At 42.4% G+C, this 24,497-nt stretch overlaps 1 protein-coding gene across 1 annotated transcript in view; it reads right to left on the bottom strand.

The window, feature by feature from the left end:
• The window catches only part of LOC126108380 (protein grainyhead-like), a 151,629-nt gene that overhangs the window by 110,537 nt on the left and 16,595 nt on the right, over positions 1 to 24,497 (bottom strand). Inside the window, exon 3 of the mRNA XM_049913593.1 lies at positions 18,753 to 18,842. Within this exon, the coding sequence (XP_049769550.1) occupies positions 18,753 to 18,842 (90 nt within the window). The remainder of the gene's footprint in view (positions 1 to 18,752; positions 18,843 to 24,497) is intronic.

The raw sequence follows: 24,497 nt of genomic DNA, 5'->3' as shown, positions 1-24,497 counted from the left end.
GCTATTTACAATTTGTACAGAAACCAGATGGCAGTTATAAGAGTCGAGGGACATGAAAGGGAAGCAGTGGTTGGGAAGGGAGTGAGACAAGGTTGTAGCCTCTCCCTGATGTTATTCAATCTGTATATTGAGCAAGCAGTAAACGAAACAAAAGAACAATTCGGAGTAGGAATTTAAATCCACGGAGAAGAAATAAAAACTTTAGGGTTCATCGATGACATTGTAATTCTGTCAGAGACAGCAAAGGACTTGGAGGAGCAGTTGAATGGAATGGACAGTGTCTCGAAAGGAGGATATTAGATGAACATCAACAAAAGCAAAACGACGATAATGGAATGTAGTCGAGTGAAGTCGGGTGATCCTGAGGGAATTAGATTAGGAAATGAGACACTGAAAGTAGTAAAGAAGTTTTGCTATTTGGGGAGCAAAATAACTGATGATGGTCGAAGTAGAGAGGATATAAAATGTAGACTGGCAAAAAAGGCGTTTCTGAAGAAGAGACATTTGTTAACATCGAGTATAGATTTAAGTGTCAGGAATCGTTTCTGAAAGTATTTGTATTGAGTGTAGCCATGTATGGAAGTGAAACATGGACGATAAATAGTTTGGACACGAAGAGAATAGAAGCTTTCAAAATGTGGTGCTACAGAAAAATGCTGAAGATTAGATGGGTAGATCACATAAATAATGAGGAGGTATTGAATAGAATTGGGGAGGAGTTTGTGGCACAAATTGACTAGAAGAAGGGATCAGTTGGTAGGACATGTTCTGAGGCATCAAGGGATCACCAATTTAGTACTAGAGGGCAGCGTGGGGGGTAAAAATCGTAGAGGGAGACCAAGAGATGAATACAGTAAGCAGATTCAGCAGGATGTAGACTGCAGTAGGTACTGGGAGATGAAGAAGCTTGCACAGGATAGAGCAGCATGGAGAGCTGCATCAAACCAGTCTCAGGACTGAACATCACAACAACAACAACAACAACAACAACAGTTTAATAAATAATGCTTACAAAATACTGACATCAATTATTTACAAAAGAATGGACAAACTGGTAGAAGCTGACCTCAGGTAAGATCAGTTTAGGTTCCAGAGACATGTTCGAAAATACAAGGCATTACCGACTCTATGAGTTACCCTAGAAGATAGGTCAAAGAAGGGATGTAGAGAAATTTTTTGACTATAGTAATTCAAACAAATTTCAGGTTCGCAGCCAATCATCATTTAGTACATCCCACTATATTTCAAGTGGGCACTTGACAGTCATCCTCAAGTTAGCCGTCGGAGACGTCTTTCATTCCTCAATGTACGGGGCAAGTCACGAGGAAAGGTACATGTTTTGATGTTTACAGTATTGGTGATTCTGAACACACAAAACTTCAAATAAATGCATGCTCTTTTCTTCGCCGTATCCGACACACAGCTGTTTGAAAATCACGGGTATCAGTTGCATGACCTCCTCGTCCAGCACTCACAAGCAACTACAACCAAAGTGACATTAGGCTCATCTTTACTGACCATTTCGATGCATACTTCACTTTCACACGGTGGAGGGATATGTCCTACAAGTTTACACATTGTTTACCTCACGTCTCAGTACCAGGTCCAAGCCACCGAGATTGCCGATCTCACTCCGTCAGATTACTGTTTGTGGTGTTGACTCAAGAGTAAAGTCTACAAGTGCAGAGTGGACACAAATGAGGAACTTCTCGCTCGTATTTTCACGCTTGTGCTCCAGTAAAGGACTTTACAAATGAGCTCAGATCGGCAACACAGAAGCTATGTACAAGAACTGCAAACTGCACTGCCATTGGTGGTGGACTTCGAGGACATCTTTCGTGAGCAAATGTACACAATTAAACAAAATGTTAATTACCATGTTTCATTTACTATCACCTGCATTTGACCTGTTCCCCATGTTTTCATTAGTTTACTAGGAAACTGCTACACAATGGAGACATATGCTCATACGAAGTACTTTGTTCAGTATCGCTAAGACCATTGCTCCTCGTAACATGTACCTTTCCTTCCGACTCACCCTGTATATAGTGCCATGTGAGTATTCCACGTGTGTATCAAAATCGAGTTGACACGCGGACCACACTACCCGGCGGCAGCATCCTCACTTGTAGGACCACAGAACTCAGCTGTTCTACGCATTACCGCTCACCGCGAACGTCGGTCCACTCTCCTGTCTTCGTTAGTGCAAACTGTAGAGATGATAGTGTTTCAAACACTGTCCAACTGGTAGCCACTATCACAGTTCATTAGATTTTCCGCAAGGCATATTTGCACGGATTGTTTAATAACGGAGTCCCAAAAACATGTTGCCGAGGTGACAATTCCCAGTGTCGACTAGAACACACACTCTGAAATTCTCAAGGTAGCAAGTATAAAAAACAGAGAATGAAACATTAATTACAACTGTGGCATGAAAGTGAAGGAGTAGGTCAGAAGTAAGTGAGACAGGGCTGTGGGCTGTCCCCCACTTTATTCAGTCTGTACAGTGACCAAGCAGTAAAGGTAACCAAAGAGAAATTTGGAGGGGTATTTAAGTTCTGGGAAAATATAAAGAAAGATCGTTTTCTTATGACACAGTAATTTAATAAATCACCTCTCCGCAAATGTAATCTGCTGCCGACGGCAACTCATGGAGTCATCTCCCAAATAGTGAGGGTTTTACCGTGTATGCTACTGGTGGACTGTGCTGACAGGAAGCCACAATTCCAGAAAAACCGTACCACACATCGATTAGACATATACACTACTGGCCATTAAAATTGCACACCAAGAAGAAATGCAGATGATAAACGCGTATTCATTGAAAAAATGTATTATACTAGAACTGACATGTGATTACATTTTCACGCAATTTGGGTGCATAGATCCTGAGAAATCAGTACCCGTAATAACAGCCTTGATACGCCTGGGTATTGAGTCAAACAGAGCTTGGATGGCGTGTACAGGTACAGGTGCCCATGCAGCTTCAACATGATACCACAGTTCATGAAGAGTAGTGACTGGCGTGTTGTGGCGAGCCAGTTGCGCAGCCACCATTGACCAGACATTTTCAATTGGTGATAGATCTAGAGAATGTACTGGTCAGGGCAGCAGTTGAACATTTTCTGTATCCAGAAAGGCCCATACAGGACGTGCAACATGCGGTCGTGCATTATCCTGCTGAAATGTAGGGTTTCGCAGGGACCAAATGAAGGGTAGAGCCACAGGTGATAACACATCTGAAATGTAACGTCCACTGTTCAAAGTGCCATCAATGCGAACAAGAGGTGACCGAGACATGTAACCAATGGCACCCCATACCATCACGCCAGGTGATACGCCAGTATGGCAATGACGAATACACGCTTCCAATGTGCGTTCACTGTGATGTCACCAAACACGGATGTGACCATCACGATGCTGTAAACAGAACCTGGATTCATTCGAAAAAATTGACGTTTTGCCTTTCGTGCACCCAGGTTCATCGTAGAGTACACCATCGCAGGCGCTCCTGTCTGTGATGCGTCAAGGGTAACCGCAGCCGTGGTCGCCAAGCTGATAGTCCGTGCTGCTGCAGACGTCGTCGAACTGTTAGTGCAGATGGTTGTCGTCTTGCAAACGTCCCCATCTGTTGACTCAGGGATCGAGACGTGGCAGCACGATCCGTTACAGCCGTGCAAGATAAGATGCCTGCCATCTCGACTGCTAGTGATACGAGGCCGTTGGGATCCAGCACGGTGTTCCCTATTACCCCCCTGAACCCACCGATTCCATATTCTGCTAACGGTCATCGGATCTCGACCAATGTGAGCAGCAATGTCGCGATACGATAAACTGCAATCGCGATAGGCTACAATCTGACCTATATCAAAGTCGGAAACGTGATGGTACTCATTTCTCCTCCTTACACGAGGCATCACAACAACGTTTCACCAGGCAACGCCGGTCAACTGCTGTTTGTATATGAGAATCTGTTGGAAACTTTCCTCATGTCAGCAAGTTGTAGGTGTCGCCACCGGTGCCAACGTTGTGTGAATGCTCTGAAAAGCTAACCATTTGCATATCACAGCATCTTCTTCCTGTCAGTTAAATTTCACGTCTGTAGCACATCATCTTCGCGGTGTAGCAATTTTAATGGCTAGTAGTGTATATACCAGGTCCGTCTCAAGACAGGGTCGGTATTATCGAAGATGATCACAACACAATAAAAATGAATTGAATATAATGTTTTGCAGTCAGAGAGAAATTTATTCCTAATCCCAATAGATCCAAATAATTATTGAAGCACATCTCTACTTGTTCTCATCTTTGTCCAGTCCATTAATGTGACCACCTGTCAAAAGCCACTGTAACCAACTTTTGCAGCACGGACCACTGCAAGACGTGCAGGAGGGACGTGGAGCCACGCCGACTGCACTGCCGTGGTAGCTGCACTAGTTTTCTCAGTTCAGGATCCACTGCAGCAACAACCCAACCGAGGCAGGCCCACAGTCTCTACTGGATTTTAATTGGGGGCTTTGGCAGTCAGGGGACTACACAAAGGTCATCCCAGTGCTATCCGAACGATGCACGCGCACTGCAAACTCCGTCGAGACATCGCAGACTTGCCGGTAGGTGGCACCGTGCCGACGAACGACAATCTGCACGTGCGAGTGGACGTGGTCCCCGAGAATAGACGCGTACTTGTGTCGATCCACTGCACCTTCCTGAATGCCGACTGTCCTGGGAATGCCACAAAAACATTCTCCAGACAATAACGTCTGCTTTCGGACAGTTCGTGCCGTACACGCCAACGGTCACCTGTCGTATGGAGAATAAAATGTGAGTCATCTGAAAATGACAGCAGTCACCACTCAGCGGACGTGCAGTTGCAGTATCAGAACACAAATTCCAGTCTTCGTCGTCGTCGTCGAATGAGTCGGCATGAACCGGGTGCCCGCTGCGGAGGCCCACGTGCAGCGACATTCGCTGAACAGTTGCCCGTCTGTTCGCCCGTACACACCTCTGCGATCGTTTACAAACTTAGCCATTTGAGAAATGCTTCCACCCTCGGTAAGAAAGCCAATGATCGCACCGTTTTGGGCATCAGATAAATTGCTCCATTTTTTCTTTATGACAACAACTGCAATGTTTTCCACCTGCCCCCAATGTGCTTTATATATGAGCACATTGCTAGTGCTTTATATAAGCACACATTGCTAGTGCCGACACCTGCCATTTGTGAGTGGTTACTGCACGTCGACAATGAACACAGACGGTGGTCACATCGAGGTGACTCGACCATGTTAAGACTTTGTCTAGGATTAGACACACAAGAATTCAGGTGCAACTCTACTGAGAAGTATTCCAGTCTGTAATTTCTTTCCCAAAACTAACCCTGTAACAATGTTGTATTTCCTTAATACAATCTGCTTTCTCTCTTCTTGTGGCTGGAGTTTGTGATTTGCTGATGATTGCTAGATAATCTTTTGCAATGTTCACGAAGGCTAATTCTGAATCTTCCATTTGGGCACAGAAATAACGTGAGAAAAACTTTCGGTATCATAAAACACACAGCAAACAAAACAAACTGAGAACCAAAGATGTTGGATGTTAATCTCTTTGCTGAGAACTTACTTAATAAGGAGGGGAGGTAGAGAGAAAGTACTCCCCGGTCAGAGTTCATGCTTCCTAGTTTTTGTTCATACAAAACTGAGAACTTTCTCTGAGAATGTGCTTTTGCTCTGAGTATCAACTCTGTAGAATGTTCTCATTTTTATTCATATGACTCAATACCTTTACTTGCTTCACTATTTTTTTTCTGTAACACAACTGCAATCTCATTCATGGCCATTGCAATCAGCATAATCCACTTCAGAGTCATCTTCATTACTACAATCTGCATCAGCACAGATGCTCTAGTAATTTAATACAATCGAGTCAGCGTAAGATGATCCCCGACAGCTGCAGTGGGCTAGGCACGACAGCTTCACACGCCTACCGCAACCGATCACATAACACAATTTTGTGAATGTGTCTATAGCAACAGCACTGGCATCTGCCAGATATCTTCTTACTCCAACTCAGCTATAGCTTTGCCAATGAATTCCATAAGCTGCTCGACTTCCTCAACAAGAGTTCCTAGACAACATGGTTCAAATGGCTCTAAGCACTATGGGACTTAACATCGGAGGTCATCAGTCCCCTAGACTTAGAACTACTTAAACCTAACTAACCTAAGGACACCACACACAACCATGCCCGAGGCAGGATTCGAACCTGCGACTGTAGCTGCAGCGCGGTTCCGGACTAAAGCGCCTAGAACCGCTAGGCCACAGCGGCCGGCTAAACAACATGTTCTGGGATTTAACTAAACAACATACAATACTGCTACAGTTAATCTAAGTCACTATTTGTCAAAAACAGTAATTATTCTCTGTAATATTTTAGTGCAAATACCTTGCAGAAATGAGTTAAAACACAAAATCACCCCTACACTACAGCAGAACCTCGATTATCTGACTTTCGATTAACCGATTTCTCAGATTACCCGTCGGCAAATGCCAGCATTATTGATCGATTTTCTCCTGCCACAAAAGGTGTTTCTCTATGTCATGCTCCTCACACTGCTCAGTTGACAGACTACTGTACTGCTGGACTGTTTGCTTTACTGTACTCATTAATCTGCTGTTTTATCAGTGTGCTTTTTAAAATTTGTACAGAATTCCATTTAATTTTAAAGCTACAGTGTAGTTTTATACAATTTAAATTGTGATTAAGAAATGCAAGGAATTCTGAAAGACTAAAAATTGCTACAGAACAGAAATGGAAATGTGTTGTGTGCACAATCAAGGAGAAACTCAGTATTCTACAAAGATTTGACACAGGTGCGTCGGTTAAGAAATTAGCTTCTGAAAGGGGTGATGGAGTGACAACCAATACAGACTGAAAAAAAAGAAGCAAAAATATCTTTATGTTTTTTGTTAACTGTAAATGGTGAAAATGCTTTAAAAATTATTTGAAAAACCAAAACCTGAACTCTCCGATAACACAAGGGCCCCACTTCCGGGCCCTAATGGGTGAAGAAGCAAATTCCAAGCAAGTGAAGGTTGGCTTCACTCGTGGTAAAATTGTCACTGATTTAGACAAGTTGCTACTTCAGGTGAAAAACTTTTTCCTGAAGATGATCAGGGTGTATACGCGGACAAGGAAAAAAAATCCACGGATTTCTCCCGGATTTTTCGGTTAAAAATACACTTTCTCCTTGGTGAAAACACACTTTTTCCCTGTTCACTGACAGTATATTTTCTCTCGGTACTGTGTAACTTATCAGTCCTTTGAATGGTTATGGTTTTATACAAGAGCGTAGAATTTCCCGGCACTTTAGAAAACAAAACTCGGAGGGAAAAACACATTTTGGAAACATCTTTGCTGTACAGCAACATGTACACTGCATATTTTCGTATTACAAAAGTATAAATTCGAATTCCACCAAAAACTGCATGTTACTTTCCGAAGCATTGAAATCTAGATTGCGATATGCTTTTGTAAGCCAGTCATAGGTCATGTCACATGATCTCGCCAGCCGATGACAGCGGATATTCAGAGCTTAGGACACATGATGTAGTCAGCCAAACAAAAGCAACATCACTGTTAAGTAGCACGAACACACAAACAGCAACAGTTAATGGTTTAAATTAATATACATAGTATTGCTACAAGAAAAGAAAAGCTTTTGGTGTCTACAGTTAATACGCTGCAAGACAAGCTAAACTTTCACATATAATGTTGGTCTTTTATGTGTGTATTACACTTTAAGATATATCACACAAATGAGCGAGTAAAATTTTTAATAATGACATAAATGTCTGATCTTCTGGGGTCAAAAATCTTCCAAATGGCCCATCATCAAAGAGTTGATTTTTAAATGAGAGTCAAACACACTGTGATTTAAGAAATTCATCGTACATTCTTGCACATAGTTCAACTTGCATAAAAGGAAATTTACTTTGAAAGTAACACTTTTCAAATGACCATTCGCAGTATTTTCCACAACCTTTCAGAAATAGGTTCATTTCAGCAGTTGTCAGAGCGCGCCAGATAACAGACGCCACCACGCTTGCGTAGCTACTATGACTTAGGAGGCCCATATGTTCTTATGTGTAAAACATTAAAAGATCTTACATTATGTCATAAAAGAAAAAAGGCATCAGAGGATACTCCAAGAGCATTGGAATTTCATGACCATACTAATATGTGCACATTTAAAGTGCACATTCATATGACCAAATTCCCAATGAAGTAGGCCTCGACCTGATATCAAGCTTTTCAATGTGGTTTTCGGGATGTAAATTTTCTTGGAGTACCAGTAATGTGTTATATCATGTTTGGTTCTTTATTGTCGCATAATGCCATACGTGCTAGAAGATGAAAATGTGCACTTGAAATGCAGCGGACAGTTGAAACTAGCCAATAGTGTGGAATTAGACACTTTGTTTCAAATACACTCCTGGAAATGGAAAAAAGAACACATTGACACCGGTGTGTCAGACCCACCATACTTGCTCCGGACACTGCGAGAGGGCTGTACAAGCAATGATCACACGCACGGCACAGCGGACACACCAGGAACCGCGGTGTTGGCCGTCGAATGGCGCTAGCTGCGCAGCATTTGTGCACCGCCGCCGTCAGTGTCAGCCAGTTTACCGTCGCATACGGAGCTCCATCGCAGTCTTTAACACTGGTAGCATGCCGCGACAGCGTGGACGTGAACCGTATGTGCAGTTGACGGACTTTGAGCGAGGGCGTATAGTGGGCATGCGGGAGGCCGGGTGGACGTACCGCCGAATTGCTCAACACGTGGGGCGTGAGGTCTCCACAGTACATTGATGTTGGGACCGGACCGCAGCGACGCACGGATGCATGCCAAGACCGTAGGATCCTACGCAGTGCCGTAGGGGACCGCACCGCCACTTCCCAGCAAATTAGGGACACTGTTGCTCCTGGGGTATCGGCGAGGACCATTCGCAACCGTCTCCATGAAGCTGGGCTACGGTCCCGCACACCGTTAGGCCGTCTTCCGCTCACGCCCCAACATCGTGCAGCCCGCCTCCAGTGGTGTCGCGACAGGCGCGAATGGAGGGACGAATGGAGACGTGTCGTCTTCAGCGATGAGAGTCGCTTCTGCCTTGGTGCCAACGATGGTCGTATGCGTGTTTGGCGCCGTGCAGGTGAGCGCCACAATCAGGACTGCATACGACCGAGGCACACAGGGCCAACACCCGCCATCATGGCATGGGGAGCGATCTCCTACACTGGCCGTACACCACTGGTGATCGTCGAGGGGACACCGAATAGTGCACGGTACATCCAAACCGTCATCGAACCCATCGTTCTACCATTCCTAGACTGGCAAGGGAACTTGCTGTTCCAACAGGACAATGCACGTCCGCATGTATCCCGTGCCACCCAACGTGCTCTAGAAGGTGTAAGTCAACTACCCTGGCCAGCAAGATCTCCGGATCTGTCCCCCATTGAGCATGTTTGGGACTGGATGAAGCGTCGTCTCACACGGTCTGCATGTCCAGCACGAACGGTGATCCAACTGAGGCGCCAGGTGGAAATGGCATGGCAAGCCATTCCACAGGACTACATCCAGCATCTCTACGATCGTCTCCATGGGAGAATAGCAGCCTGCATTGCTGCGAAAGGTGGATATACACTGTACTAGTGCCGACATTGTGCATGCTCTGTTGCCTGTGTCTATGTGCCTGTGGTTCTGTCAGTGTGATCATGTGATGTATCTGACCCCAGGAATGTGTCAATAAAGTTTCCCCTTTCTGGGACAATGAATTCACGGTGTTCTTATTTCAATTTCCAGGAGTGTATATTGACTGCCTCAGCAGAAAAAATTAATAAAAGGAAATTTCTTTAGCAAACCAACAAAAATAACTTCACTGCTCTGCAACGTGATTAATGCTTGACCGTCAGAAAAGTGGAAATAAAATAAAATCTGAAGCTAATAACATATTTTTGCCTTCCATAATTATGTGAATGTATTTTAATTTGCTTGATATCTCCTGGCCACAGAAATCCGTTTTGTTTTCATGTGACGTGAGAGCAGTAAACGAAGAGGAAACAGCAAAATCACTAAACGTAAACACAGGTCACGTGGAGACTACTCACTTCTCCACTATAACTCAGACTGCTCTGCACATCAGCCCCGGATCTACGATATTTCAGAACCGGGGCAATACTAAATATATTCATTTCTCAAAGAATATGAATTGCCCCCCCACCCCATGCTCCCCCAAGATCTGAGCCTGCTGCGCATGCACGAGTCTGGCAGCTTGGGCGCACCAGTAAAATTTTCCCCAGTAGCATCTAGCTGCTTGCTGAGACTGCTTACACAGCCAACAGCCACATTTCCGTAGCCAGAAGTGGGAGAATGCACTACTCAATTGCGCACGTGCACAATCCCGCTCGTAACTGCTAAAACGAATCTAATGTAAACAGTTGTGAGATCACGCTCTTCGGAGCCAATTTGTTGTTACGAAGCATTGCACAGTCTTCCTTTGACACATTTTGCTGATGGCAGATGCTTGCACAAGCACCGGGTTTTGTTGTTGTATATGGCTCATTTCCTTTGTAATTTAAGTTTTATTTTCGTTTTTTCTCTCGTTCACATTTTATTGCTGCAGTATTACTCTCCAGAAGCGGGATACAGTAGTATCCTTTGTCAGAGTATCGGTTCTTACCAGTCAAAATTACAAAAGTGTAACTGAAAACAAAAACAATGAAAAATTCCTGGAATTCTAAAAAATTCCCAGGTGTTTCCCAATTCTCCCGGGTCGTATACATCCTGATGATACATGTATGGAATTTGTTGAAAAATTTGAAATAAATAGTCTCGTGACATAAATTGCTAGCTGACGAATTATACGAGACTGACAAGACAGCACTAAACTATAAAAGGCTCCCTGAAGAAACTCTCTTCTCTAAGAATGGAGCAGTAACGGGCTCGGAAGTTGCAACTGAAAGGCCGACTGTGGCAACTTGCAGCGACCCAATTGGTGGCCATTACTTTCCGTCGTTTGTAATCGGCATATCTGAGAGACAAAGAGCCCTCAAAAACAAAAACATGTTAGCACTTCCTCTTTATTACAAAGCTCAAAAAAGTGGTCGAACAAATGGTAATTTGTTAACAGAGTAGTTTTTGACGCATCTGTTCCAACTATTAAAAAACACACAAAATAAAAAAGAACCTATCAACTAGTGCAACTGTACTACTAGACAAAGTGCCGAGCCCCTTCTCGGAGTCTGAACTTTAACAAGGTGACATAAAATCTGTGTTTTTGATGCCTCCCCCCTCCCATGTGAGTTCGTTAATCCAAGCTACAGACCAGGGTGTTATCGAGCTGCTAACACGGCATTATAGGAGGAAATATGTCAGTCCTCTGTTAGAGACATGAGAAGATGCTTGTGAACTTTCTGAAGCAATGGAAAACCTCAATGTAAAAGATAAAACCAATAAAACCACACACTTGCTCAAGCTTGAGAATAACTTAAGAAAACCACTCTACTAAAATCGTGGAAGAACGTCTGTCCTAACCTACACCAAGATCAGCATATTCCAGAAACTGGAGATTCAGTCACTGATTTGGAAACTCTTCAGAATCATACCCAACCTGCTGACGTAGACGAACAGCTAGCAAAAGGTGCTCGCAATGGAGGACTCAAAGAGGGTCAGACGACTGATCTCGTTTTGCAACAGTACAGTGTCGTGCACAAGGAGTCGGCTGTGGAAGAAAAGGAAGAAGACGAAGAGATCAGCCATTCTGCAGCAAAGGATGTGTCCGAGACTGCCCTCAAATACACTGTTCGTGAAAAGTGCAACACCGAGAAAGAATTACCCAAATAGCGACACACGTGGTGCAAGTGGCGAAAGATGTGGAAGCAACACGCGATACGTTTTGCAGCAAGACGGGGTACATGTAGGCCGAGCAGAGCCCTCCCGTGTCGGTCCGACGGGCCCAGTGTAGCGCCTAATGTAGTCCGTACAGAGCTGACACTCGAGACGGAAACAAAACAGTGAGTGCCAGTGCGCACCGTCGACGTCAAAGGGGGCAGTATCGGCACGTGAGCGAGTTCGAACTGGGCAGAAGGATCGGTCTCCAGGAAACGGGGCTGTCGTACCGTGATATTTCAGGTCGCACAGGGCACGCTGCTAAGACAGTGGTGTGCGTGTGAAAGCAGAGGATAGACGAAGGTCGTACGCAGCGACGAGCGGGAACTGGACCACGGAACGTGACCACAGCACGGGACGACCGCCACCTCGGCCGCACAACCGTTACAGACCGTACAGTGTCATCCACAGTGTAGGCTCACCGTCGGAACACTGCGACAGGTGTGAACTCGTCTGCATCGACAATTCGTCACTGTCTGCTGCAGGTCGGACTGGTTGCACGCGTGCCATTACGTCGGCTTCCACTGCCCAGAAACCACAAGCTCCTCCGTCTGCAGTGGGTACACAAACACAGTCACTGGGGTGCCGAAAGGCAATGTGTAATCTTTTCAGACGAGTCCCACTTCGACGTGTCCTACAGTGACGGCCGCATACGTGTCCGGCGGTACCGTGGCGAGCGCAACCTGGAGGGCTGCACTGTGGAGCGGCATAGCGGATGGACACCAGGTGTGACGGTTTGGGGCGCCATCACTTACAACAGCCGATCTCACCTCGTACGTATTGCGTGAAATTTGAACAGCAGCCGGTACCTAACGGAGGTCGTGGAGCCCGAGGTACTCGGCCCGCTTCGGACATCTCCACGGGCCACACTTTACCAGGACAATGCCCGGCCACATACTGCGAGGAATGCGTAGCGTTTCTTTGAAGAACGGCGGGTACTGTCGCTTCCCTGGCCTGCACGTTTGCCAGACGTGTCGTCCGTCGAACATGTCTGGGATGCCGACGCGTACAGCAGCTCTAATTGCAGTGCACGGTGGCTACACGACGTGCTGAATAGTAGGACTAAAAGGACATTTACAGATTTGAAAAGGTACTTAACCTGTGGTATTAAATTAATTGAATTCGTGTGTTTCCTTCTCGGTGTTGCAATTTCTGCAATCTGTAGTGTATTTGGAGCAACAGCTGAATTACAAGTAATGCGAGTAAGGAAGTGGTGTGACACAGCTTCGGAGCCAAGGTTTAAGAAATTTGAACAAAAAGGCATTTTACACTTTTTGAAGCATATTTTCAGTGTGTGGTGTTTTCTATTTTCCTTTCTCTTTATTAAAAATGTATTTTTTATTTAATTGTGATGGATTAGATAGTTTTGTGCTCTGCAAACGATTTCTAACATTCTTCTCCAAGTATCCGACCTTTCTAGTGTTCCGAGTGCCCTCTGCTCTCGAAAGTGGCGGTTAATCGAGGTTTTACTGTTAACAAAACATTACACCTGATGGTGGGGACAGAGCACACTCAAAACGTGGCAGATAGCTAATAAATGATGACAGTTAATCTGTGCAGCATGTTTTGTTTGTGAATTGAGAGTGTTACAGCCAAAGGCTTAAATTGAAATACCTAATGGAATAATGAGCACTAACATGAAGAAAATAAAGAAACAAATCAGACAAGCTTACAAAAATCCAATTAGTAGCTGTAAATACAGTAATAAACAAAATATTCCATTTTGTTCTCGCTATCATCACCACCACCATCCTGCAGTTCTCAACATCGTTCTATCCCGTGCAAACCTCATCATCTGTGCACAGCTACTGCAGCCTCTGTCCACTCGAATCCTCCTGTTTAATTTTCGGCATTCTTCTGTAGCATTGAAGATGAAAAAAATTTCTTCTCTTCCTCGAAAAGTTTAAATTGTAATGAACAAAATATTGATGACATTTCCTACTCGTGCAACATTAGACAGGTGTATTAGCATCTTTCACAACTATTTCTTAAATATACCTAATGTTTTGTATTCATTACTCCTGTAGAATTTCACATTCATTTAGCAGTCATTTCAGTTAAAATTGTTCTTTCTGCTACTTTCATAGCTGAGAACTTGCCTGTCCAACACTCACAATTCGCTGTGTGATTTCATGTGACATACACCTTCATATGCATACAATTATGAAAACATGAGAATTTTAAATTTTACTGATTGCACGGTTTTTTGACGACAGATGTTAAGCAGAACTTGTACCACCCCGGAACACTACACCACAGAGTTTAAGGCTATTCACACCGATGTAGCAAGCCAACCTGCCTCATTTATGTTTTCAGCGCAGTACGTCAGCAAATGTAATACACACAGTGCTGTTCCAAGTGCTGTTAATTTCACCGGCTCCTATTTGTACCCTTTCATTACTGATATGCAATACTGACCCTGTGTTAATCACTGGTAAGGCAGAAGCAAAACAGATTCTTTGGAACACTCTTCGGGAAATGTAGTCCATTAACAAAGGAAGCAGCTTACAAAACACTCATCCGACCAATACGTGAATATTGCTCGTTAGGCTGGGATCCAGTACCAGATAGGACCGATAGGGGAAACACAGAACATCTACGGAAGAACAGCACGTTTCGATACACATTCCATTTAATAAGCACATATCTCGTCAGATGGTTGGCCAGCTACAGTGGCATTTACTGTGAGAGAGACAATCTGCAGCACATTATTGTCTACCATTAAAGTTCTGAGAGCTTACATTCCTAGATGAGTCAACCAATGTATTGCTTTCTCCTACGTATATCTCACAAAAGGACCACAAAGTTATATAAGAGAGCTCTGAAGCTCGAGCCAACAGTAATCATTATTTTTGCAAACCATATGCGACTGGGACAGGAAAAGTGAAACACGTACACAAAATACCCTCTGCCACACACCATACAGTAGATTGCCGAGAGTAGATACAGTTGTAAACCTGCACGGTAAATTCAGGAAACTTACCATAAAATAGACAAACATCTAACAAGTATTCTGCTGCATATTATGTAGATATATTCCACATAAACCACAAAATATGCAAAGGGGTGGGAGATATTACATACCTTTTAGCTAAATCTCTGATCACGTTGTTTTCTGTTTACATTTCCAAACTGATCTTCACGATCTCTGCATGTCCTTCCTAACAGACGGGTGACAGTAAATGTCTGTATTCAGAGTGAGGATAGGAACGCATGTCTGGGAACGTCACCCGACGACGCTACAGAGCATCAAAGTCACAAGTGTCGGCGCCTGCCGCCAGGCGTGACTTTGCACCTCGTGAGACCGTAGGTGGCACGTGTCGCATACCGTATTTACTCGAATCTAAGCCGCACTTTTTTTCCAGTTTTTGTAATCCAAACAACCGCCTGCGGCTTAGAATCGAGTGCAAATCAAGCGGAAGTTCTGAAAAATGTTGGTGGGTGCCGCCAAACTAACTTCTGCCGTCGAATATATGTAGCGCTATACAGGCATGCTTTCTAGGCACACAGATAAATACTGGCATCAAATCCTCTGCGTCAGTAAATAAATTAAAAGAAAAGGTGGAAGATGAGCTTTTTTCTTCACCCCGAGATTCGACCACTGCATTTTCACACATTATCCAACAAAGTAAATACAAATTCCGTATTGTTCATTTTCAAATGTAGCAGCGTTTCAATGTACTACGAAAATTCGACTGGAAAGACTGTTTGGGATGTTTGTCAATATGGCCAACTACTTGTCAATATGGCCAACTCTACGTTCTGAATTTTTTCCTAACTATGAGAAGAGATGGTTGCTAACAGGAACTTTTATGAACTGTGAATCACATGCTTTTTCTCTTCACCATAAGAATAATACGAAAACAAACATTTTGCCATGTATTGTTTCGTGTTTGCTGCTATCTCATTTAAATCCTGTCTGCCTAATAAACTACGAAACCAGAGTGAGACAACGGCAAAGGCGGAAGAATATACGTATCGTGTCATGTTTATATTCGTATTATTCTTATGCCTAATTGTGATACAGTCAGAAATGAAGCACAGCAATTGACTAGATTTTTAAATCTAAGATGACTAATTTCTGTGCAGAATGTAATGTACTAAAGAGGCGCCTGCAAAGATTTTCAAACGGAGAAAAATTTTCACTAAACTCTCATTCAGAACATCTTCATCATACACTGTCTATTATTTGGTTCTTGTTGATCATTATCAAAGAAAGCAGCAGTGTAAGTAACGACAAACAGCAGTCTCTTGCCATTGTTTCGCTAATGAGACGATTCCTCTCTCTCCCTCTCTCCCCTCTCTCTCTCTCTCTCTCTCTCTCTCTCTGTTTTTCTTTCTTTTAAGTGGGGGTAGCGCGCACAAAAGCAAGCCATGCCGCGAGCGGCGACAGGCCGTAAACACTCACTACCAGAATGCGACAAACAATGCATGACACAGTACAGTAATGCATTTTCAGCTTAGTGACGTAAACACCTATAACAAAGAGGACGGCACTTATCAGATCAAATAAAAATAAGCAATCAATTCAAACCAGATGAAGCACGTGAAAAAGGAAGGGTACCCATATAAATACCGACGTAGCGCCTGACGCATAGCAACGGCTACCTGGTAAAGTTTAACTGCTAAGCTTACGACTCGAACCAAACTACTGTAGCTGTACCGTCATTCATTCGACCGAAATTGTCTCTCGTATTACAATGGACCAACTTTGTTTCGATTTGGAGGTGGGGCCTAAAACTTTTCTCTCCCCTCAAATTTCGAGTCTCAAATTTCAGGTGCGGCTTAGATTCGGAAAAATTTTTTTTCCTCGATTTCGAGTCTCATTTTTCAGGTGCGGCTTAGATTCGAGTAAATACGGTACTGATCACAACCGACCGATTTCCACTGAGGAACACAAAGATAGCTGCTGTGTAGACACACCTCGTCTCCTACGAATGTGACGCTCCGTTGTCTCGGCGGGCGATTCCGGACACAGTTTTACACATGTCGTTTATTTTTCTCCTGTTTACCGAAAAACATTAGAGATTTTAGATGGTTCCAGGAGGAAACTAAACTGTCTGTGTCTAAAACCATCACCGTCACATACATAGGAGAGAAGACCTTTCTACGCAACACCTAGCCTTTATCTTCTCCACTGGCGATCGTGGCAATCGGTCACAATCACTGAATAACAAACAACACTGTGAGACTTTTTGCCTACGGCCTGACAGTGTACGAAGTAATGTTTGCTGCTGACGGGGAGGCCAAGCGACAGGCACCTGCACCTGTAACTTTGACGCTCTGTGGCGTCATTGGGTGACATTTACAGACGCGGATTCCTATCCTCGATTTGTTCCTCGAGACACTTTCTACAACACTTCAAAGTCTGTCGCAAGATTTTTTTAGACGAGCCCTACAGTTAAGACAAAAACTTGTTTTCTCTTTATATTTACCTTCTTTCAGTATGTTGGTTATGCCTTTAGAAGTGTCTCGCTCATGCTATTTTACAAAACGATAAAAGAGCATAGGTGATGACGATGCATTATTATTATTATTATTATTATTATTATTATTATTTCTTTCCTTTCTCAGACGTTATGTCTGGTTAAAAATGGAAAGTGACGCGAACCTTGATCAAGCATGACTTCCTTTTAACTGTACGGTATATGTTACATTGCATTTAGGAACTTTCGTGTAATTGAACACGTACCAATAATTACAGATTTCTGTAGTTGTATATATATGTTTGAATATAGCTGTATTGCGTTGATGTACTGGTGGATATTGTGTGGTATGACTCCTGTAGTTGATAGTGTAATTGGTATAATGTCAACTTTATCCTGATGCCACATGTCCTTGACTTCCTCAGCCAGTTGGATGTATTTTTCAATTTTTTCTCCTGTTTTCTTTTGTATATTTGTTGTATTGGGTATGGATATTTCGATTAGTTGTGTTAATTTCTTCTTTTTATTGGTGAGTATGATGTCAGGTTTGTTATGTGGTGGTGTTTTATCTGTTATAATGGTTCTGTTCCAGTATAATTTGTATTCATCATTCTCCAGTACATTTTGTGGTGCATACTTGTATGTGGGAACGTGTTGTTTTATTAGTTTATGTAGTATGGCAAGTTGTTCATGTATTATTTTTGCTACGTTGTCATGTCTTCTGGGGTATTCTGTATTTGTTAGTATTTTACATCCGCTTGTGATGTGATCTACTGTTTCTATTTGTTGTTTGCAAAGTTTGCATTTATCTGTTGTGGTATTGGGATCTTTAATAATATGCTTGCTGTAATATCTGGTGTTTATTGTTTGATCCTGTATTGCAATCACGAATCCTTCCATCTCACTGTATATATTGCCTTTTCTTAGCCACGTGTTGGATGCATCTTGATCGATGTGTGGCTGAGTTAGATGATACGGGTGCTTGCCATGTAATGTTTTCTTTTTCCAATTTACTTTCTTCGTATCTGTTGATGTTATGTGATCTAAAGGGTTGTAGAAGTGGTTACGATATTGCAGTGGTGTAGCCGATGTATTTATATGAGTGATTGCTAGTTTCTGCTCATTCTAGAAAGAATTTTCTTAAATTGTCTACCTGTCCATAATGTAGGTTTTTTATGTCGATAAATCCCCTTCCTCCTTCCTTTCTGCTTAATGTGAATCTTTCTGTTGTGATGTATTCTATATTTGTGGCATTGTGATCGTGTAAGTGTATTGAATGCTTCTAGGTCTGTGTTACTCCATTTCACTACTCCATTATTATTATTATTATTATTACTACTATTACTACTACTACTACTACTACAACTGTGAAAGCTACTCACCACAGCCCGTGGTACCGTAAGTATCTCATCTGTTGGTTCACATTTCACAGAAACCGTTCCTCTGCTTTCCATGGCAGTGGACCTCAATACCTGAAAAGTCAAGAAATAGATTAAAGAGGCAGCATTGAATTTCATTATTGCATGAGCCTACTATAAAAGCAGTGAAAGGCTGTCAATAGAAATTGGCAAAGCTACCAACTTGTAACCATCACTTGCAATAGCAACGTGTGAATTACATTTGCTGCCATATCATGCTGAAAACTAAATGACAGAATGGCTGGCAATGATAATGTGAACAGCCTAAAACTGTACAATGTAATGCTTTGAGGAGATTCAACTTCTGCTAAACAATCATTTAAAATTTAAAAATAACGAGAATGAGAGGGGTTCACAAAAGGGAGTCCTGTAGGGACATTTTGTAAAGACTTTGAAAATATCACTCTCCCAGGACTGCGAGTATATGAATGCTTGTGTTACCATAAATCACATATGGACTTTGAGTTATCCAGCGAAGTTCACAGTAATGAAACCATAAGTAGGAATGATTTTCACAGTTATGTATACAGCACCGCCCTGTATGAGAATTGTTTACTAAAGAAATGTAAAATAACCTCCTTCCTTTGCTCGTGCCTGTGTCCCGCATCAACGAAGGGTCAGCCACAGTTACGTACAGACCTGGCACAGTAAATTTAAGCGACGGGCAGATGCCGTTCCTGTCGCCACCCCATTACACTCTGCCCCCTCCCCCCCAAAGACGGAATGTGGGTATCACAACAGTCTCACTTTCATACGAAAGTGAGCAAAAGTTTTCTAAATGCTAGTGAATTCTGCAACTGAGGTGGGACTTGGGTGCCAGCACAAAATTGACCTAGTGAGATGTGGGAAACTTCCTAAAACCCACCCCAGGCTTGTTGGCAGACTGCCCCTCACTGTTAATCAGCCGGCGAATTCCCAGGGACAGCACAGCTCCCCGCGTCGGCAGTAGCACTTCGACATGCAGAGCTATCTGGGCAGATAAATACGAAATAATAATCTGTATGAGAAATGTTTGCTAAGTAAATGTAAAATAATCTTGCTTGCAAAAATAAAGAACATAGACACACTTGGCATATTTATGACAGCGTTGAGGAAGATGTTCATATCTAATAGCTTCAATAGCATCGAGGGGAATACAGGGCTATTACAAATGATTGAAGCGATTTCATAAATTCACTGTAGCTCCATTCATTGTCATATGGTCACAACACACTACAGATACGTAGCAATACTCATAAAGTTTTGTTCGGCTGAAGCCGCACTTCAGGTTTCTGCCACCAGAGCGCTCGAGAGCGCAGTGAGACAAAATGGCGACAGGAGCCAGCAAAGCGTACATCGTGCTTGAAATGCACTCACATCAGTCAGTCATAACAGTGCAACGACACTTCAAGACGAAGTTCAACAAAGATCCATCAACTGCTAACTCCATTCGGCAATGGTATGCGCAGTTTAAAGCTTCTGGATGCCTCTGTAAGGGGAAATCAACGAGTCGGCCTGCAGTGAGCGAAGAAACGGTTGAACGCGTGCGGGCAAGTTTCACGCGTAGCCCGCGGAAATCGACGAATAAAGCAAGCAGGGAGCTAAACGTACCACAGCCGACGGTTTGGAAAATCTTACGGAAAAGGCTAAAGCAGAAGCCTTACCGTTTACAATTGCTACAAGCCCTGACACCCGATGACAAAGTCAAACGCTTTGAATTTTCGGCGCGGTTGCAACAGCTCATGGAAGAGGATGCGTTCAGCGCAAAACTTGTTTCCAGTGATGAAGCAACATTTTTTCTTAATGGTGAAGTGAACAGACACAATGTGTGAATCTGGGCGGTAGAGAATCCTCACGCATTCGTGCAGCAAATTCGCAATTCACCAACAGTTAACGTGTTTTGTGCAATCTCACAGTTTAAAGTTTACGGCCCCTTTTTCTTCTGTGAAAAAAACGTTACAGGACATGCTGGAAAATTGGCTCATGCCACAACTGGAGACCGACAGCGCCGACTTCATCTTTCAACAGGATGGTGCTCCACCGCACTTCCATCATGATGTTCGGCATTTCTTAAACAGGAGATTGGAAAACCGATGGATCGGTCGTGGTGGAGATCAGGATCAGCAATTCATGTCATGGCCTCCACGCTCTCCCGACTTAACCCCATGCGATTTCTTTCTGTGGAGTTATGTGAAAGATTCAGTGTTTAAACCTCCTCTACCAAGAAACGTGCCAGAACTGCGAGCTCGCATCAACGATGCTTTCGAACTCATTGATGGGGACATGCTGCGCCGAGTGTGGGAGGAACTTGATTATCGGCTTGATGTCTGCCGAATCACTAAAGGGGCACATATCGAACATTTGTGAATGCCTAAAAAAACTTTTTGAGTTTTTGTATGTGTGTGCAAAGCATTGTGAAAATATCTCAAATAATAAAGTTATTGTAGAGCTGTGAAATCGCTTCAATCATTTGTAATACCCCTGTATATTCGCCCCCGAGCAGGCGCACCATTTTTCAAAACACGAGTGTGTGTGCAGTGTCCTTCGTACATATGTAAAGAATATGTTGTCTTTACATTACCAAGGTAAACGTGTATGATCAATATCACAGTTTAATCTTCACTTAATTAAACAATGATAAGCACGAACCTACTACGCTGTCATAGTAGGAAGAGAGGTGATACTCCTACGTGGCGTGTCCCAGGTGGCGGATAGGGAAGTCCTCACCGGTCTACTGGCGGACTTGAGTGAAATAAAATAGCTCTCGCGGACCAAACACACCCTCTACGGTTAACAACCGTAGTTGTAAATCGGAGCTTGCTCCAACTACGGTTGACAACCTTCGAAAGTCAAAAATGGAAAGGTCTTTTAGGAAAAAAAAAATTCCACCGTCCTGCTCAAAAAGGCAGGAAAAGGCTACATCGGATTCGGTGGGTAGTCAACTAGAAGACAGCAACGAATCGGAGCGTTTGCAACCATGAAAATGCACACTAAAACACAAAAAGAAGATTAAACATGAGCAGATAAATTATATAGCAACACACAACATAAACTCACTACTTCAGACCGCAAAACTCAAGGAGCTCACAGATGAACTAAATAAACAAAAAATTTTAATAACAGGGATCCAAGAAATGAGAAACACCACAGAGGACCCATTCGAATCACAAGGCTACAGAATTTATAATGGGAAACCAGGACCGAGGGCAATGAAACGATGTCCCCAGTTAGGAACAGGGTTTTTAGTAAACATAAAAATAATAGATTCAGTAACGGATTTCCAAGCAGTATCACCACGAATTGCAACTCTAAGCTTTAAAACAATGAATAAAACCTATACAAAAATAAATGCTCATGCCCCAACAAATGAAAAAAATTGTCCAACAAAAACAAAGGAAGAGGTAGATAAATTTTGGGACCTTCTAGAAAAAACTGTGAACAGAGTAAATAAAAAGAATGTAAAAATCTTATTGGGAGATTTCAATGCTCAGTTGGGAAAAGAAAGGAAATATAAAGATATAATTGGAAAATGGAGTCCACATAAATTTAGAAACAAAAACGGTCAAAGACTTGTAGAACTCTGCAGAGAATACAACTTTATATCTAAATCAACATACTTTAAGAGGAAGCCAAGTAAACTTAAAACATGGAAACATCCAGACTGGAGGAAGGGGGAGTGGCAGCTAGACCATGTCTGTATGGACAAAAATTTTCATAAGGAGATCCACAATGTTAAAGTACTGAGAGTAGTAGACACACGCTCAGACCATTATATAGTTAAAATTAAAATCAAATTCACTCCGTTAAAGAAGAGGACCTGAAAAACTAATAAAATAAAAAGGAGGTTTGACCCACATCAGCTAATTAAAAATAATGAATACCAACAAATAACACAAACAATCAAATTAACAGATGATCTAGAACAACTAGTGCCTAATCTTAAAAAGGAACCCATGGAGGAAACATGCATGGTGGACATCAGAATATGACAAATTCCATGAAGATAGACACCAAGCATGGTTAAAGTTTCAAACACATGAAACTGAAGAAAATGCAATCAACCTAAAAAATGAAAGAAAAAAATTCACACAAAATATTAGAAGAATCAAGAGAGGATTCCATAAAGATATTATAAACTCTATAGAAGGTAATTATCATAAAACCAAATCCAGGAACTACTATAAAATCTTTGGGAAACAACTACAACAATATGAGGCCCCTACACTAATACTGAAAGATGAATATGGAAGAATGACACACAGTAACAAGGAAAATGCAGAAATCATGGCAAAAGCATTTAACAAACTTCTGAACTCCGAGGAACCCAAAGAATCCTTACAAATCAACATAAAGACCCCAATAAAAACCAAACCTAACAAACTAGACCCTCCAACTTTCCAAGAAGTAGAAAAAATTCTTAAAGAACAAAAAAATTATAAGGCATGTGGAGAAGATCAGGTTTTTGTTGAAATGTGGAAATATGCAAGTGACACAGTCAAGACCTCCTTACACATGGCTCTAACAAAAATTTGGGTAACAGAACGATTCCCCGAACATTGGGCCACAGCTATCATCCACCCACTACACAAAAAGGGAGATAAGAGCAACCCAGACAACTACAGAGGAATCTCTCTCCTAGATTGCACATACAAAATTCTATCCAAGATCCTATATGAAAGAATCAAGGAGCAATTAGAACAGGAGTTAGGGGAATATCCGGGAGGTTTCAGACCATGGAGAAGCTGTTCAGAGCAGATAATTAGTTTAAAATTGATTATGGCATACTACAAGAAATTTAGACTGGCAACAGCAAGGAAAGCTTTTCTGAAGAAGAGAAATTTGTTAACATCGAGTATTGATTTAAGTGTCAGGAAGTGGTTTCTCAAAGTATTTGTATGGAGTGTTGCCATGTATGGAAGTGAAACATGGACGATAAATAGTTTAGACAAGAAGAGAATAGAAGCTTTCGAAATGTTGTGCTACAGAAGAATGCTGAGGATTAGATGGGTAGTTCACATAACTAATGAGGAGGTATTGAATAGAATTGGAAGAGGAGTTTGTGGCACAACTTGACAAGAAGAAGGGACTGGTTGGTAGGACATGTTCTGAGGCATCGAGGGATCACAAATTTAGCATTGGAGGGCAGTGTGGGGGGTAAAAATCGTAGAGGGAGACCAAGAGATGAATAAACTAAGCAGATTCAGAAGGATGTAGTCTGCAGTAGGTACTGGGAGATGAAGAAGCTTGCACAGGATAGAGTAGCATGGAGAGCTGCATCAAACCAGTCTCAGGACTGAAGACCACAACAACAACAAGAAACGGAACAAACCTCTGGCAATAACATTTGTAGATTTTAAGAAGGCATATGACTGTCTCCACAGACCTTCAGTATTAAAATTTTTAAGAAATCTAGGACACCATCTAAAACTAATTAAAATAATACAACTCACTCTAACCAACACCAAATCAAAAGTGAAGTTTAGAGGAGAAACAGTATAAAATAAATGGACATTGGTGAATAGCATCAAATGAAACAGTATATAAGAAAATTGAACCAGTCATGAGCACGATCAGGAAGAAACGCATCTCATTCTTTGGACATCTGATGAGAACTCCAGAACACAGAATTAGTAAAAAAAATAATACAAAAATTATGGAATAGCAAGAGTGACATTAAATGGATCACAGACATTAAGGAAGATATAAAAGAACTCCAAATTACAGTAGATG

Source organism: Schistocerca cancellata, chromosome 11, assembly GCF_023864275.1.
Source record: "Schistocerca cancellata isolate TAMUIC-IGC-003103 chromosome 11, iqSchCanc2.1, whole genome shotgun sequence".
In the NCBI taxonomy this organism is placed as follows: domain Eukaryota; kingdom Metazoa; phylum Arthropoda; class Insecta; order Orthoptera; family Acrididae; genus Schistocerca; species Schistocerca cancellata.
This window is presented reverse-complemented; position numbering and strand designations above follow the sequence as displayed.